Genomic DNA, 18,213 nt, shown 5'->3' on the forward strand with positions numbered 1-18,213 from the left:
TCGGTACCGGCCGCGACGCACGATCGCTTTTACGATTTTACCTGCCTCCGCGTTCCACTGAGGATATTCTTCGCTTTGTTTCCCATCGTTTCGCGTTCGATATATTCCGTCTGTTTCTGAACGAGAATCACCGACTCTGTGCTACCTACCCCGACCCACGCGCACCAACCCCCCTCCCCGCCCCCCTCCCTCCCCCAGCTGCCCCGGCTCCACACCCGATCAGGTAAGCTCGAGGCAATTTGTTTCATCGTGATACACACCGAGTTTCGGTTCCAGTTCCCGGAGTTTGCCGTGGAAATGGATAGACAGTGAACGTCTCGGAAAATTGATCTTGTTTTTCGAGCAGCAACTGCGAAACCTCGACACGGGGCACGGCACGGCACGGCACATACGTACGGGTACGCATCGGGGACAAACCACGGGAAAGTCGACCGGTACCGTTTCAATCGGGACGCGAGTGAACGCGATAACGCGCGAAACCGCAAGTCGCTGCGGTAAAAACCGACGGATTTCACTCCGTAGATTCCGTCGCCCGATCGAATTCTACCAACATTTTATTTATTCCATTCTATTCGCTTTGTCTATACGGGACAGAGAGAGAGAGAGAGAGAGAGAATACGGAACTGGAGGATTAAAACGACTCCGAGAGCGTCTCGAAAACGTGATCGTCGTTGTCGGTGACTCGTTGGTTTCAGGCTATTTTTAGCTGAATAGACACGACGGCGTCGCGTCGTCGCGTGCACTCTTGACGCATCGATCCTTCCGAACGATCCAGAGCTCGATTCCCGATCGTGATCGCGTTCAGAAGAGCACGCGTGAAACGTTCAACGAGAAAGAGACACGTGAAAGTACGCTTGTGAAATCGAGGAGACGATACAATCTAATTCTAACGGTAACGGGAAAAACCGTTCCGTCCGTCTGTCTTGTGGCTGTCTGCCAAAACAATTCGACCGCGCGTTGTTAATTGTTTCTTGGTAATTAATTAATTAATTAATTAACTGTTGAAGAACGAAGCGGCATCGGCAGCGATAGCCCCGAGTGGTTCCTAGTGGTTCGGGCATCTTCGGTGAGCCTCAGCAGTAGTTTGCAACGATCGAAATTGAAAAAATGCGGCGAGTCCACGAAAGCAGGATGTGAATTCTCTTGTTACCACGTAAAACGAAACCACGTTGAAACGATCCGAGTAACGTTCATCATTTAACAAACATTTATTCATCATTTTTTCTCGCACGATCTACCAGCCAACAAGAATAATAATTATTGCCGATAGACAATGTTTGCGCAATCGTAACCGAAGCAAAACAACGCGTTGCGATATCGATGGAGTAAAGTCGATGACACTCGCGGTCTTTGGCTACCACACGTACACGTATAAGTAGAAAGTTTGATCGCGTTCGAGGTAAAAGAAGAAAACTTGTAACAAACGTACAGTGCGTAACGCAGCCTGAGACGAGGCTCCCCTGGCTTTCGCTTCCCGTTCAATATCTCCTCATCTTTGGTGAACAATTTTCCAATTATCAATACATATATTATATTCCCTTGTGTCGAACAACCGCGCAAAGTACTCTCCGTGTATGTACATAGATTGCACGTAACACGTATTATACTTGTAAACGCGTGTACACGTTGGATATACGCGCGTGTCTCCTAGCGGTTTCTGCCGTGAAAGTCGATGGAAAGTAATAAATTGAATAGCGCGAGCAAGTTGGGTGAATTCGTTCGTTAATAGGGCCGAACATCAGAGCCGCGATGAAAGTCAGCGTTAACAATGCGCGCACGTTAACGCGCATCAAGATAATGCGCCACCTCTTGTTACCTTGCTTTGCCTTTTTTAAGGATATCTTTCCATTGGTTATCCATTGGTTACCAACAGGAAGAGGAATTTCTAAACCGCTTGAATCGGTTGGAGATCTCTATCTAGTCTATCTTGTCGCCGTGAACGCAGTATGCCGCACCGGAAGAGCCGACCCTCTTCTTTTATCGTCGCTACGTCTCCCGATAGCCGCCCTAAAACTGCGATCGTTGCTCGCATGTTCTCCGTTCCTATCTGAACCGTGCGAAAATACCGCGTCCGTTCGTTAATTACTTTTACTCGTTTCTTCAATTCGTTTGCCGACGATAAGATAATAGCCAGTTGCAAGTGCCAGGTGGGAGTCGAATCACTCGGTGTGTATCGATGATACAGCGAAAGAATCGAGAGTAGTAGAGATTACTTAAATTGCTAAACTTTAAGCTGACCCATAAAATGCATCGAACGCGAAGGATGCGGTATTCGACGAAGGGTCAGAACGCATGCGTACCGACGGCGCGACCGACTCCACGGAGTCGTAGACGCGACGCGTGCACGTTTCATTCGTACATTAGAAATGAATGGATCGTGTACGACACGACATCCGGACGGAAAGACGTTTCACGAGGATGGAAGCAGCCGTCTGGCGTACCACGTTCATTTTCCTCGATTGCTATTCCTACACACGCGCGCGCACACGCACAGAGAGAGAGAGAGAGAGAGAGAGAGAGAGAGAGAGAGAGCGTATGCGTCGTGCGTTGCACACGGTACCAAAGACGGGTGAGAGGCGACACAAGACCTTGTAAAACTTTACGAGTCGCGACTCGCTCACCTTCCTCTCGTTTTGCCAGTCGTTTACTCCGTAGGCACCGATAATACGTCAAACTCGTTATTTTTTGGTTGTCCTCCGAACTCGTAATCCAGTAGTTAATCTCGAGACACACACGTACACAGACGGTAACGGTATCCCGGTTTAATGTAATTAAAGAAATCCTGAATCTCGACTTCACGCGATTCTCTTAAAAGTTTCCGATTATCATATACGTTGTAGAACGGGTTACGCTTTATTTCCTTCGGTATTTAATAGTTGAAGGAGCATCGAGGGCGTAACGTGTCGGTGCGTCGAGGAAATTATTTTCACTCCTCTAATTAAAGTCGGCTCGGTCTATTGTTAAGTATTGCAACAGGAATCAACTGATGACCAAGCTACAGACAGCCATCGGCAATTAACCAAAATATTATACGGGAACTCTCGAAATTCAATTCCAATGTACCAGCAGACCGTTAAACTATTTTCGCACGCCATACATTTTCTCGAAGAGAAAGGTGAGGAATGTAATACCGTTCGAATCGGTCAGGGTTTAATAATTTAAACGCGGTGCGTCCCGTTGCACTCGCGTGCCGATCGCGTCCTCCGATGCCTCGCGACTTTACCTTACCCTTCCCGATGTCACGATTAGTCCCCGCTTGTCGTTCATAAACTATTAGCGACGATCGATGGGAGAATCAGGGGTGACGTCGACGAGTCCGTGGATTCTTCAAACTCTATGCATATTTAAAATAGAGAGCTGTTTGTGAAAGTAGTTTTCATAAGTTTGAAGATAACATAACTCCCAGTAGAGGTATATGTATCTGTCGGAAAAGACGGGTCATGCTTTCACTTATTACCAACGAATTCACGCGGCTCTGACTTCCTTTTTTCTTATTTCGTGGAACGAGAAGGAAAAGGAAACGAAAAAGTTGGACGAAATTCCACAGCTGTTACTCGAGTACCATTTGGATATTTGGTCAGCGTTTCTTCCATCGAACGGAATCGAGTAAGCGCGAACGCGGACAGCGTTATTGCGAAAGACAAGTCGTTTTCCAAGTTTCTACCAGAGTTCTCACGAGAGTCGAGAACCACCGCCGCGCGCACCTTTCCGGTCAATTTTTACACGCGTTTCGGCCACCAACCACTTTTTCAAGAAGAATCCTTCGGAATCGTATCGAGTTCCTGAGTTAATCAACTAACTGTGCGCGACTGTTTCGAGTCGAAAGCGGACCGGGGAGGGAGATATTTCAAGGATATCGGAATTAGTTGGTCGCGCGGCAACGCGGAATCGAGAACGACCTCGTTAGGCGGCCGTCGTTTCTTCTAGCGGGTAATTAAACGCGCGAAAGAAAGGAAAAACTCTGGCCGCGAGTGCATCGGTCGCAAACTAGGGCTTCGCGTTAATTGTATCGCGCTTGGTTAGGTCGTCCCGGAACGAGCACTCGGGAAAGAACCGTGGAGCAGAGAGAGAGAGAGAGGAGCAGAAAAAGAAGGAAACCGGGTCCCAAGACCTTGCGCTCGTTGCCGCGCCGCCCGACTCTCGAACACTGGAGCATCTATATATGCGGCTGCTAGTTTCACTTGAAATATCGCGCGGGCCGATTCCAGAACCGGACGACGACACGGTAACCTGCTCTAGGACTCGCCACGGAGGCCCAAGATCGCGAAATATCGAGGACATCCTCTTCGGGCAATTAGAAATCGGTCGTGCTTCCGCGAGGCTGGCTTTTTTCATCGAATAAATACGCGGCTTGATTCGAGATGATCCTCTTCGATTGAAATTACCACTACTACCGGCAATTACAACTACGATCGTTAACGAATAGGTTACGAGGGAAAGTCCGTGAACTCTCAAAGTGAAAGAAGCCGGCTCATCGCGCGTCCTTCGAATCATTCTCTGCTTCGAGAGTAATAAGTGTATAGATATTTCTCTATTCCGGAGGAGTTGTTTGAAAAATTCGATAAATTCCCGATAAATTCAGAGTTGGGCTAGGAACGAAACGTCGTAACGATGGGCGCTTTCTCTCGTCTCCCCCTAGGACGGGCAGCCGATCCCCGAGCGTTGATCGCGTGGCATTTCAAACAACCGGAGGCATCAAAGAGCGCGGCAACGATTGGTCTGGAATTCTATCGCGAGTTCAACCCGTGGCTGGTAGAGGCGTTACGTAAATCGGTGGAGGATCGAATCGTTTGCTTCTCTCCACAACGAAGGGAAGAAGTTTCAGTTTCAGGATGCTTTAGTCCGATACACGGACACGAATCAGAGTCCAGGCCTTCTAGTAAAAGGAGGTGTGGTTACGCTCGGAGCCGGTTGACCTCGTTTAGGACCGGTAAACGCATATATGTAGAACCCGAACGAACGCACTTGGTTCGACTCTGCCGTTCGTACGTAAGGAATATGCCGGAGCGAGGAATGCGTCGGTTTTCTCCTCGATAAATTAGATTCGAACTTCGAATAGACTTTGAACTTACCGGTATCTAGGCATCGAATCATGCGTTCATTGTGTGTTAAATCTGACCCTTGTCATGGACGAAGCAACCGTTTCGATGGTTCTTACTCTTCTTACACGTTTGCGAGGCCGCGCGAACCAATGGAACGCAGCGGACGTAACGGGCCACCGAGATTGGAAACGGTACTTTATTCCTGGCGAGGCTGCTCGCAGTTCTTAAGCTGCATATCAAATAATGTCTCTACTTTGGTTCTCTTCTATCCACCTTGATCCACCGGTGCTCTAATGGTACCGTAACACGTTTCCATGGAACACCTACGATGACGCAACCGGTCGGACCTACAGCTCGACCTTGACTTGTACTTTTCTCCGCCTAGTAGTGTGCTCTGCCCGGTAGCTCCTGTTAACCGTACCGGTTACCCTCGGTAACTGTAAAACGGGAAGAGGATATTCAGGGAACAAGTCTCGAAGGTAACCTACACCTAAATACTCGTACGTAATATCTCGTACGGCCGATACGATGCGATGCGATGCGATGCGATGCGAAGCGAAGCGACGCGACGCGACCGGAAGCCGGCCAATTATTCAGTCGAGCGGCCAGCTCGGGTCAATTGTCCTGATTGCGTTCACGGTGGTCGCTGTCGACAGGAAAGCGTACTCTCTCTCTCTCTCTCTCTCTCTCTCTCTCTCTCGATCCGATTGATTAACCTTCTCTCAACGACAACGCGTCGCGTAGGTACGAGAGCGTAGGACATTGTCCACGACTAACGCGTAACGGGTACGTGGTAGAATAACTCTCGGTAAGAATAATTCCTATTGAATTTTAAACCTGGGACGGCTCGAGTCGAAGGGACTGCTCGAAGCGAAATGCGACACTGAAAAGGAAAATTACTTTTCCTTCGCGTGATTTTATTGATATCCGCTGGTGGCTGGATAATGTTTTCTACCGGAATGTCGCGCGTTTCAACGTCACTAGATAAAATCGAACAAATTTGCTCGTTTTGCTTTCCAGGGTGATGATGTAACGGGACTTTCGCTGTCGCTGCAGTGAAGCAACAATGTCCACGCAATGCAACCGCTTCGTGCAGAACGCTTGGAAGAAGGAACTCTGTTCGAATTGTTTCAAACCACGGGAGGAGCACACCTCGCCCGAAGAAACGTTCCGTTTGAACATTGGCAGAGCGTTGAACTATGCGAAGGCTGATAACCTTAAGATACAGGTAGATTCGATTCCGATCGAATATTTCTATTATTCTCAGGGATATTCACGGATACTTACTAATATTCTCGGCAATTACACAGAGTATTCTGCGCGGTAAGACTATCTCGCGTAAGGAGCAAAAGAGGAAGAAGAAAAAGGTTGCGTTCGCCGACTGCCTGACAGAGATTATCGGGTACGGCGGTGATGACTTTCTTTCCGACGTTGAAGAGGAGCAGCACCCGGAGCAGGACAAGGATTTGACGGAGAAACAGAAACAGGAGGCGGAGGACGAACAGCACGAGGAGCACAAGGATCACCACGGGCAGGACTGTGTCGAGTCGTTAAACGAAGACGACGACGCGTTGCCGGACAGCGAAGAGGAACGGGCTTTGGGCAATTTGACGCGTGCCAATACCAACTTCAACACGATCACCGCCAACTTGACGGAGATCCATTCTCCGAACGAAACGAACAAGACGTCGTCGATAGCCTCGACGAGGTCGTTCGCCTCCCTGATGCTGGGAAGAATACAAAAGGACTCGGAGGGCAACAAGACTACGTTGTTAGTATCCGTGACGCCGTTCGGAGCCGACGAATCTCTGCCAACGGCCAAGCGACCCACCACCGATAAGAAGGTGAACGGTTTCGTGAATGGGTTCGCGAACCTCTCCAGGTGCAACAAGCCCTCTCTTCGCTCGGAGAACGAGGATAAACCCGAGGTCAATATTCGTTCTACCGAGATAATTAAACTACGCTGGCAACTAATCGCCTATTAAACAAATATTTTATTCGATCGTTGTAGACGACACCGAAGAGTACCAAGATGATCACCGATATGCCCCTGATCACGTCCAACAATAGAATCTCTGTCAGCCAGCGGAACGAGTCCAGAACGGAGGACAACGGCCAGGACGGGAATGACAAAATAGCTACTGGTAGCTCAGCGATGAAAAAGGCGGAGAATCAGAAGCCGAACGTCTGCAGCCGAACCGATGTCGCGACGCCAACGAGAAATCAAGAATCCGTCGCGAGAGCAGAAACGGAGTGCGGTCCGCTCGATAACCGTGGCATCCGGTTGACGTTGACGCCTCCGGACAAGAGGAGCGAAGAGTCGGTCGAAACGGAGGAAGCCGCGGTACCACCGGCGCTTCCCAAGTCACCGCCACCGATCGAGATGAAACGTCCCTGCTGCCAGGCCGAGGCATCGTTCGCGACCGCCACCGAGCCGAGACCGTCTTTCCTTCACGGAGCGATACACTCGGAATCGAAGGTAAAGCCTGCGGTGCCTCAAAAGCCGTCCAACATTTCAGCGAAACCGCAACAACCGAGCACGACGGAACGGGACGCGACGCAACAGGATGCCGATCGATACCTCGCATCGTCCTCTCCTCGTACATCTTCGATTCAGCTGCCGGCACTAAATCAAAGTAAGTCGAAAATCGGACCAACCGTGTCGCGATCGTTCGTTAACGGCTGCATCCGATTTTCAGGTACTAGCGTCGCTCCTCTAACGGCTAAACAAATAACGCCAGCACCGTTTCGGACAACATCGACCAAAGAGGCGGCCGACGATCGAATTAAAAACGAGAGTTGTCTCCCTTCGGAAGACACCGCGGACAAAGGAGGGAGCCGCCGAGCCGAGGTCGAAGACGAATCGCCGGACGGGCAGAGCCTCGCGACCGAATCGATACGCTCGCCGAGCAAAAGACGAATGGCACCGAAACCGCCTCCACCGGCGGTGCCTGACTCGGTCGACGAACCAACCACCACCTCGAACCTGTTCGCCAGAAATCCTGGAGCGAATTTCAAGTCGGACTCGCCGGTGGTCAGAGAGAAGGAAAAGCGGGAAAGGGCCTCGTCGTGCAGTCCAAAATTCCGCAAAGCCGTCTCGGACCTTCCGGATCCCACTAGCCTCGAGCCACTAGTCTCGGATCCAGCGTCTCGAAGGACGATATCCTTGTCGCAGGACAGCCTGACTTGCGGAACAGAGGTGCGGGAAGAGAAGAAGAGAGGCAGGCCGCGGTTCTCTCTGAAAAGATTCCTCAGGATGGGCTCGAGGAAGGACATGGATATGGTTACCGGTCATTCGTCCAACTCGAGGATCGACGAGATCCCCTCGACGCCGCAACCCAAGCCTCGTTTAGAGATCATTCATCCGTTGGAGCTGGACGGCGCAGCCGTGGAAGTTGTGGGGAACGATCGAATCGGTAGGATAAGCGAGGATCAACCCGATTCCTGCGGCTCGAAAGACGACGCGAGAAGAACAACTCGATCGTCGCCGTTGTCCCCCGGATCGCACGTCGCCGGTGAGCCTCCATTTTTACCCTACTCCTAGCCTAACCCTACGACCTAGCCTAACCCACCCCAACAACCACGTTGCCGTTCGAATTAACAATCGCAAAATCACGGTATTACAGTGAGACCTGGAAAGCCGCCGCCACCGCCGAGAAACCAGTCCCTGGAGGATTGGTCGAGACTGGACGCAACGAGCAAACCGGTCAGACCACCGCCGCCAATCGGCGAGATCAAACAACCGACATTGCCGAGGAACGACGACTCGTGCCCTTTGTCCTTGTCCTCTTCGTCGTCGTCGTCGTCGTCGTCGTCGTCGTCGTCGTCATCGTCATCGTCTTCGTCTTCGTCTTCGTCTTCGTCTTCGTCTTCGTCTTCGTCTTCTTCTTCCTCGTCCTCGCCGTCCTCATCTTCCAACTCGTCGTCCTGGCAGCCGACAGCCTCGACGACAACCTCAGACTCGATTTACGCGAATCTGGGTAAGTTTAGGCCCATACAATGTAACTAATGATTATTTACACGGCAAGTCTCGATGTTGTAACAGCCATACTCACACGAATCCTCGAACCAGCTGCTTCCTTGACGAATTTCATTTCTCTTTATGGATACGTCATAAGCGGAAATGATCGCGTACCGCCGAGCAACAACGGTGGTCAACTTTTATTCTCCTTTCACGGTTAATTTCTTCGTTCCTCGTTTCGCCAGGTCGACGTACGATCGTCGTGGAAAAACGCATCCTCCACCTTTAACATTTAAAAGACCAAAAGGCGTCCTCTTAAACATTCATATATGCCATACGCGTTTCGTGTTTTATTTCTTTTCTCTCTCTTTCTCTCTCTCTCTCTCTCTCTCTCTCTCTCTCTCTCTCTCTCTCTCTCTCTCTCTCTCTCTCTCTTTATACTAATGTATACATATATACGTATTCTACACTCGTGTGACTTCTCCGATCGACCAACTCTGGTCTGCTAAAGATGTTGTACGATTATGGTTCACAATTTTCTGTGATATACCTATAATATCTTCTTGTTCACCGTGTTTTTTTTATACTTTGTACTTTTTCGTTAGCGTCAATCGATGAAACGAGATACGTTTGCGTTTAGGTAATGTTGCTCCGTCTCTCCCTCTCTCTCTCTCTCACTCTCTTTCTCTCTCTCTCTCTCTCTCTCTCTTTCTCTCACTTTCTTTCTCCTTTTTTTCGCGTTTATTTTTATCCGTTCCCCTTTTTTTTTTCTTTTCTTTTCTTTTTTACCACTTTCGATTCGCGCTGTTAGTGGCGTTCCGAAATGGCTGGCTAAAAGATAGATGAAATGAAAAGAAATAATAGGGGGAGAGAGAATGGATAGAAGGAATAACGAAAGGAATTATGCGAATCGATGATTCCAACACGCGCCGATCGTTTGTATTATACGAATCGAACGATGACTACATAGAATTTTGTAACTCCGAAATTGATCTGTCTGAAATAAACGTTTGTTGCTGAAAAAATCAGAGAGCCTACATTCAATCGGAGGCGTATGCTTTCCGGCCGTTTTCATGACGAACGAACGGAGGCCTCGACGATGTGAAACGACGAAGCGAAAAAAAGGAACCTCGATCGATTCCTTTGATAATTGTTATCGGATTGCGACCGTTCGACCGTCTCCTCGGCCCTCGAATCTCGAGCGCTGCTTTATCGTTAACCGCATGCACCGTGAGACGAGACCGTGCGTCTCGAGAGAAACCGTTCGATATCACACGCGACCATTACGCTCTCTAATCTCTGTTCGATTTTTACGTTTCATTCGTGTGTTGAACGACGGTGTTCCAGTATTTTGATCTCATCTTCTTCTCCTTAACCACCCCTGGGTGCAACTAACGTCGCATGCGTCGATCTTCTATAATATAATATACTATTATACCATGTATTTACCACGAGGACAGACGATCGACTAGTTTTTCGGCAAGGTGGAGAGCTGTACATCGAACTAATCGGTCGTAAGGATAGATTACGGTCCGCGTTGATCGGAGACGATAGATAGGCGTTATCCGTCTCTAGTACCGTTTTACTTGGCCGAAACACGAATTCACGTCCTCCTAGCACGCTAGTACGGTAGCGCTAGCCTGTCTCGCGACATGCCTTGTGTCTTGTGGTACTAACCCGTGGCGCTTGACGATGGCGGACGTGCCTGCAGCAGCGGAGGATGTTACAGGTGAGGTGCGCAGCTCGTTGGCACCCTCGAAACCGCAAAGAACCGCCAGTATCAGGGACCAAGCGAGCTCACAGCCGATCGTCAAGAAGCACGGTCCTTCCACCCGGCCGGCTCTCGATCGAGATTACGACGAGGGCCTCCTCGCTCTCCCCGCGGCATCCGCCTCCGATTCTCTGGTACATACACAACTTTACCTTTCGATTATTCTCTACCTAATCGATAAGCGTTAGCCTGCAACAGAGAAGTCCTTTTTTTCTACCTCTTTTTCAGACGTCTAACGACAGTCACGTTTACGAGTGCCTTTCTAGCTCGCCGGAGTGCGACTCGAATCTCGAGCTTCGCCATGCCGGTGGATCTCGCCTCGGTTGCAAGAGGAAGTCCGACAGTGCGCTCCTTGGATCAGCCTCGCTCCCGTATTGCGGCAGCGAGACCGAGAGCGAGCTCTACGCCCCGTACGGTTTTTACACCGGCGATGAGGTGATTACCATTCGTTCCGTTTGCCGAAACAATGAAATTTTCGCTTTTTAAAACACCCTCGCACAGGGCCCCGAAGAGGATCAGGACTGGAACCAGAAGGAGGACGAATCAAGGAGAAGCCGACTGAGACAACGCAGACAGCGTAGCATAGTTCATCGCAGCCTCGAGGATAATTACGGGGCCGTGGTAGTCGCGAATCACGAAGCCCTCGCGCAATTCCTCGAGCAGGTAAGTCGATCACGAGGCGATCGCGATGGTATATTCGCCGGTGTACACGCCCTCGGTCTGTTACAGTTGAGCCAGACACCTCAAGTGCCGACAGCGTTACGAGCCTTGAAAAATCTGAATCCGCGAATCAGCCACTTCGCCATCGACGTAAACGCGTCGCTCACCGTCGGTAGACGAATATTTTGCTCGGCGACATGGAACGATTTGAACGTCACCTTGTGCGTCGCTTTCGATCTGACTACGCACGTGTCGCGCAAGGAATTTTATTTACCACCCGTAATCGAGTTTATAGACAGACCGCCCAAGGAGATCACCGAGAAGGCGGGTCTCCCGTGGAACAAACAACTCGAAGGTACGCACCTCCCTCTCTCTCTCTCTCTCTCCCACCGTTGAAAATAAAACTGTTCGTTCCATTAGCGACCATTTCCGTTCTGCCACGTTTGCAACTAAGCACCATACAATTGTTCGGCGCCGCGACAAAGGAGTCGCACGACGAGGGAACCGTCAGGGAAGCCTCGTTCGTGCTCCTTCAATTCGTCACAGCGCTAAAGAGCCTTCAGGCGCGTGGAATCGAAGAATCAGCCAAGAGCTTGAACAACGTGGTTCTATCCAGAGAGGAGAAGGATGCCTGTTACAGGCTCAATCTTCTTCAAGGGTCGGTAAACGCGCCCGGGGAGCGTGCTCGGTGACGTGATATTTGTTTGCTCATTGCTCGTATATAATAACGTTTGACAGATTGAACGTGGAGACGAACGTGGAACGCGAGGTGGAAAGGGTCTCGTTGTGTCGGTGTGCCCTTGTGGCGCTTCGACAGCTGAATTTGGCCAACAGATTGCCTCTGATTCAGGAGTTGTTGACGAGGGAGAAAGCGGTCAGTTTGTCTCAGGTAAACAGGATTCGGGTTAATCGTTATTCAACGGTGGTTCTCGATTGTTGGTAGATCGATCCTCGTGTTGTGCATAGGTGAAGGCGGTCCTCGAGTTTTCTCTCTGGGGTCCCGCGGACCTGACCCTTGCCGCTGCCGGGCCACGGGAGAGGGAGATCACCCTGCAAAGGTGGCTCGATCTGGAAAGGGCGAACGTTCTTCACGCGTTGGTCAGGACTAGAGCGCCCCTGGCCGTCACCGACGAATACCAATTGCTCTTCCTGGTCCGAACGAGCGCGAAGATCATGGGAGAAGCGTCCGCGTTGCTGGACGAGCAACGTTCCCGATTCGCTCGAGCCCGCTGATCCATACGGTCGTGGATAAAAAAAATACCACACTATCGTGTACATATATGTAATTAACGACTCGATTACTCTGTACAGAACTTGTTCAAACAAGAACTCTGATCCATCGACACTCGTTTCTAATAGGAGGTAAATAAATGGTCGAACGTTCGAACTGAAACGAGAGTTGAAACGCGAACAGTTGAACTTTCGAAGCGGCGGTTAATTAGCCCCGACGAGAGAATCTAGATTATCCCGTCAGGTCAATTTCGTTGGTCGACCGGTTAATTCGAGCCCGTGCTGTACGCCGAGCTCCGCTGGCGGACGGCCAAAATTACGCGCCTGGTCCGACGGCCTGGAACAAGCTGAACGAGAGGCATCCAGTTGTTGTCCAGAACCCGGTACCTTCTTCTTGGATCGGTCTCTTACTGTGTAATAAAACGTACCCAACAACAAATCGAAGACAATGGAAAACAGATTTATTCGAAACTCGATTTTCTCGATTTTCCGAAATCGTTCATCTCGGATTTACCAGGTTACTCGACGACGCGGCTACGAGTGGCATTCTATATAGGTGTACAATGGATGAGGCGCACCCCGAACGAGAGACAGGTTTAATCGTGACACCATGGATAATCCGAACCTCCGGTTGTCGATGCAGATATCACCGGCATTGTACATTATCGGATATGACTTACTAGTTACGTTACTATGTCGATACTGCTAATGACACCCTGCCGCGCGTCCAACGTCCAACGTCCAACGTCCAACAACATCCACGAACAATCCGATCGATTATTCGATACGGAACGCATCGCCGTTTTCGAAACATCCTACACATCCTACGAAATCAAGTTTACCTACGGCAAATCATCACCGATCGATAGCGGGGTAAGAAGAGTGAGGATGCTCGTGGCACCGCGTAAATTAATTTACCCGCTACGTATCCGTGAACATGTATGCCAAATACGATCATGGAGGGAAATGGCATCGGGACGAAAGCAAAGCGAACAGGGTGAAAAGGTCAACCGAGTCGATTCGATCTCTCTGGATTTCAGCTGTCCGTGCACCCTTGATCCTCCTCCTTTTCTCGGATTAGAGATCGATTTCACCAACCATTTCACCGTTTCCGTTTTAGACGCGACAGACGAAAGAGGTCGCGGCAAAGCGTCACACGGTCATCGAAAGGGCGGAACGATAATCTTTTGCTCGACTAATTCAAGCGTCGGACCGCCCTTGGGCTTTTTCCTTATTTATCCACGTTCTGCTTCTACTTGGCTGCTCGAGCCGAAAGGGATTTTTATTCACGCATCGCGTCTGCTCGTTCCCGCCTCGATACGTTCACCTCCTCCGCGCGTTATGCGCTAAACGTTACGGCTGAGGTTATTCTTTAAATATCTCGACCCCATCAATTTCTTTTTCCGCCTCCCTTTACGTTGCTCCGTAATCGTAATCTATAGTTTTGGTCATTCGATCGAGAAACGTGAAAAGTCTCCCAACTATCTTGTACGCGCGTGACGATGTATCTGTAATTAGATCTGCTACGGTTCCAACGGAAATTCCGAGTGTATAAATTATACACTCTCCGTTGGTGTTTACAACGCTCGAGGATCGAATTAACCAATTTCTGTGATTCGTAGCGTATTTGTACCGTCGTGGACGGGGCAGCAATGCGATCAAGCATCCCCACCCTATATATAACATATCGAGTTTTCACACCTCCACGCACTGGTGTCGCGTCGATAACGAAATACGTCAGTTTAACGAGGCCATGCGACCGAATTGGTTATTCGTCGAACCGTTATGAATAATTCCACTATTTCGTCCGATCGTGCGTTAATGGTAATTACCCGCAAAAATACCATTATTCAGTATGAGAGATAGATTGCCACTGTTGCGACCGGTTATATTATATTCCCCCCGATGGAAAGAACCAATGAGAAAGGGTTTGGAAAGTGTCAGAAAAGATAACACAACACGCTCGGATTCGTTTCTCCTCTTTCATTTATAAAACAAAGTCGTAGCGTACCGCTACAGTTTCTTTCGTTTAATCGCGATATACATTCTCTTAATCTCAGCTTTTCAGCGATCTCACCAGTCGACGAACGATCGATCGAGCTCAATCGATAAACCGAACGTTCGTCGACTGGTGAGATCGCTACCGAACGACGCTACGAGCTACCGAATCGTTCATGAAAAATTCCCACGAAATCATTCCGATATATAATATAATACATATAAGTACATATGTACACTATTAGATAGAATCGTTAGAACATTTTGATATGAGTCTGGTAAAAGAATCGTCCCGACAAGCTTTTCTGGAATTCGACGTACAGAAGGAAGTTTGTCCGCTTTTTTTCTTTTTTTCTATTTCCTTTTCCTTTTTCTTTAGACAGTACATGTTCGAAATTATACGTGTAGAGCGACTCTCTCTCTCTCTCTCTCTCTCTCTCTCTCTCCCTGTTCTATGTACACATAACGTAACGGTGATCGCACGGTCAAGCATAAAATGATTACAACTCGTACAGAAAATTGCTTTGATTATTCGTTAAAGATACACGCGCGCGCGCATTCTCACTCTCTCTCTCTCTCTCTCTCTCTCAATTGTTGAGACGAAACACGTTTCCACGAGAAATAGGTATTATTCCCCGGTTAAAAAGAGCAGACGAGCAGAAATCGGCGAGATTCAAAGACGATTCGTTCGAGAAATGTCGTCGATCGAGCTCTAGATTCAGAAATTGTGACGAAACTACCGGTTCGCGATGCGACAGTCTCGAACGTTGCTATTTTGTCGACGTGAAAGGAGCAAGTAAGTTGTGTTAAATACCGTTTACAGGCATTTCATCAGTGTATACGCGATGATAGAGATTTAACATCCTTACTTGGCATCGTTGTACAATGTTTGTTCGCTCGCTAAAAAATTGTAACCGGTACAATCTGGCGAGGGTAGTTGGTTGCTCCTAGAGGGAGCAAATGGAACGAAGCAGAAAGTCTGAGACGATTCGTTATCAGAGTCGACGAAAGCGTCTCTCGAATAAATCTCCCGACGGTACGAATTACAACTTCGTTGTATGTAAGAACGAGCTTCCTAACGATTAAACTAGGTTTCTCCTTTTTCCTCGCTAGAGGCGAGGGAGACGGCCAAGGGCGTATTTAATATTCCTATTATATTCCTCGGAACGCGCGTTACTGGTCCTCTGAATGAATCATCGTATGCACTTACGCACGTGTACGTGTATATGCGCGTATAGGTACACACCACCGACTAGCGGCATTTTGATTACTACTATTACTATGCGCTTTGTCAGCGAATAAAAATATTTATAGATACGAGAAAATTTCATTAAATGCGTTTAAAATAGAACGCGTAGAATAATCTCGGCCTCTCGCCCGTAGTATGTCTCGTCGTTAAATTAATTCCAAAGTATGTGGGTAAACGAGAGTGTCCGTGCGTAAAAATGGGCTAAATCTCGAGAAGGTACATCGCGAACCGATCCTCCGTCCATGCTCGTCTCTCCCATGTTCGTCGATTATATATACGCTCTCATTGTAGGTGTATGTACGTCCTTAACTAATCAGCGTACGAATACACGTTGACGAATACACGTTGAGGAAGGAATGGAAGACTTTTATAGATTAAACTTGACGTCGATCAAACGAATTTCGTGCTCATTTTGTTTCTTCTTCTCCCTCTTTTTCTTTCTTCTTCTTCTTCTTCTTCTCCTTCTTCTTCTTCTACTTCTACTTCTTCAGCCGACATTCGAAAATGAAATGCGTGCATGCATATCCAAGTACATCGTGCTCTACCAGTCCGTACATAGATGCTCGCTCGATAATGTTTCGAATTCGAATGTGTAAAAGTCTTGTAATTAGGAACTTAAACGTCATCGCTCGAGTTCCTCGCGAGCATTCTTCGGATCCTTACGAGGTTACGATTAAAGACATACCCTTCGCAGGATGAATATAGATGTAGCCATCTAGGCTAACGTTATTATTGCTCTGTGTATCGTCGCGGGGGACACCCTTGTCATCGGGAATCTCCAACCGCTTTAAAGAGAGTCGAAAGAAGAGAAGAGAAAAGAAACGAGAAACGAGAAAAAAGAAAGAAAAGCACGTATAAAATCGATTCTAACGATACACGCAGCCGAGTGGCAAAGAATCATCGTGACGTTTTATTCGAAACGTTAGATACAGTTACGTCGCTAACAACAACGAGATATCGCGATCATCGAATCGTTCAACTACGGGAACAAATCGACCTCGTAATCGTACGCACGACCTACGTATGTGTAACCTATCTGTACCCAAATGTTATGTGTGTATATCTACGTGTATGTGGATAGTTTGATAGAAATAGGAATAGAAACGAAACGCCAATAATAGCTCGACGAAGTAGACGATAAAACGATCGAGACGACTTTGCGTTATGCATTCGGTAATTGGAAATTTTGCTTACCGTTAAAATACGGGTCGCGGAGTTTCAAGTAAGCGAGTAAGTAAGTAAGTAAGTAAGTAAGTAAGTAAGTAAGTAAGTAAGTAAGTAAGTAGGTAGGTAGGTAGGTAAGTAAGTTAGTTGGTTAGTTAGCTAATAGATTCTCGCATGACAACGAGGATATCGTTCCTACTTCGGTTTGTATCTCGTTTTACGTCGATTGTATCGTTCGAACGAGATACTCGTTCATCATTTGCGCGAGATCGATCGGAAGCAATTCCCTCGCACGGTACATTTCCGTTCGAGCAGAGAAATCGAAATTATGTCTGATTGTTCAAGCAGATTTGTCAGATGATTCGTCGCAAAGTGTGCACGGTTTTCGTGTACTTTCGTACGGTTCGGTTACGGCAACCCACGAATCTTCAGACCCGCAACAGTTGCTCATTTATGAGTATAAATAACCAGCGATTATTGAATCGTGTCGAGTATAAAGTTTCATCGTCTCCGGTTGATAAATTATCAATTAACCTATCCTCGTTTCGATACTACGTGATCCTTTTGCGGTTCGATCGCACCACATTATATTTCCAGATCGAAGCACCAGTTTGCCCTCACGCATCCGAGCTTTCCTTCCATCGCTCCTAGTAAAACATACCCCGAATCTCTTTTTATCATTATACGGATATACTTGCTTCGCTCCCTCTAACTTTCTTCCCACAACATAGTCTCGACTACGTAACGGTAACAATAATAATAACAACAATAATGATGATCGTGATGATGATGATGATGATGATAATGATGATGACGACGACGACGACGACGACGACGACGACCATGATGATAATATTAATAATGATAATAATAATAATAATAATAATAATAATAATAATAATAATAATAATAATAATAATAATAATAATAGTAGTAGTAGTAGTAGTAGTAGTAGTAGTAGTAGTAGTAGTAGTAGTAGTAGTAGTAGTAGTAGTAGTAGTAGTAGTAATAATAATAACAATAATAATAATAACAATAATGATAATAATAATAGCTATGGTAGTATTAATATTGATTCGTAATACCGATTAGTGTATGTGTGCGTGTGTGTGTGCGTATGTCACAACATATGTACAAT

The 18,213-nt window shown here is 47.9% G+C and overlaps 1 protein-coding gene across 1 annotated transcript; it reads left to right on the forward strand.

Annotated features, from left to right (window-relative positions):
• Positions 1-191: 191 nt before the first annotated feature.
• Positions 192-12,667, forward strand: LOC143428260 (uncharacterized). Its single transcript, XM_076902983.1, has 13 exons — positions 192-223; positions 6,063-6,270; positions 6,353-6,970; positions 7,054-7,678; positions 7,742-8,557; positions 8,669-9,022; positions 10,715-10,908; positions 11,003-11,209; positions 11,276-11,437; positions 11,504-11,789; positions 11,855-12,092; positions 12,173-12,323; positions 12,401-12,667. The coding sequence occupies exons 2-13, from the start codon at positions 6,109-6,111 to the stop codon at positions 12,665-12,667; spliced, it is 4,080 nt and encodes a 1,359-aa protein (XP_076759098.1). The 5' UTR covers positions 192-223; positions 6,063-6,108.
• Positions 12,668-18,213: the final 5,546 nt, after the last annotated feature.

The sequence above is a fragment of the Xylocopa sonorina genome, chromosome 10, assembly GCF_050948175.1.
Source record: "Xylocopa sonorina isolate GNS202 chromosome 10, iyXylSono1_principal, whole genome shotgun sequence".
Taxonomy (NCBI): domain Eukaryota; kingdom Metazoa; phylum Arthropoda; class Insecta; order Hymenoptera; family Apidae; genus Xylocopa; species Xylocopa sonorina.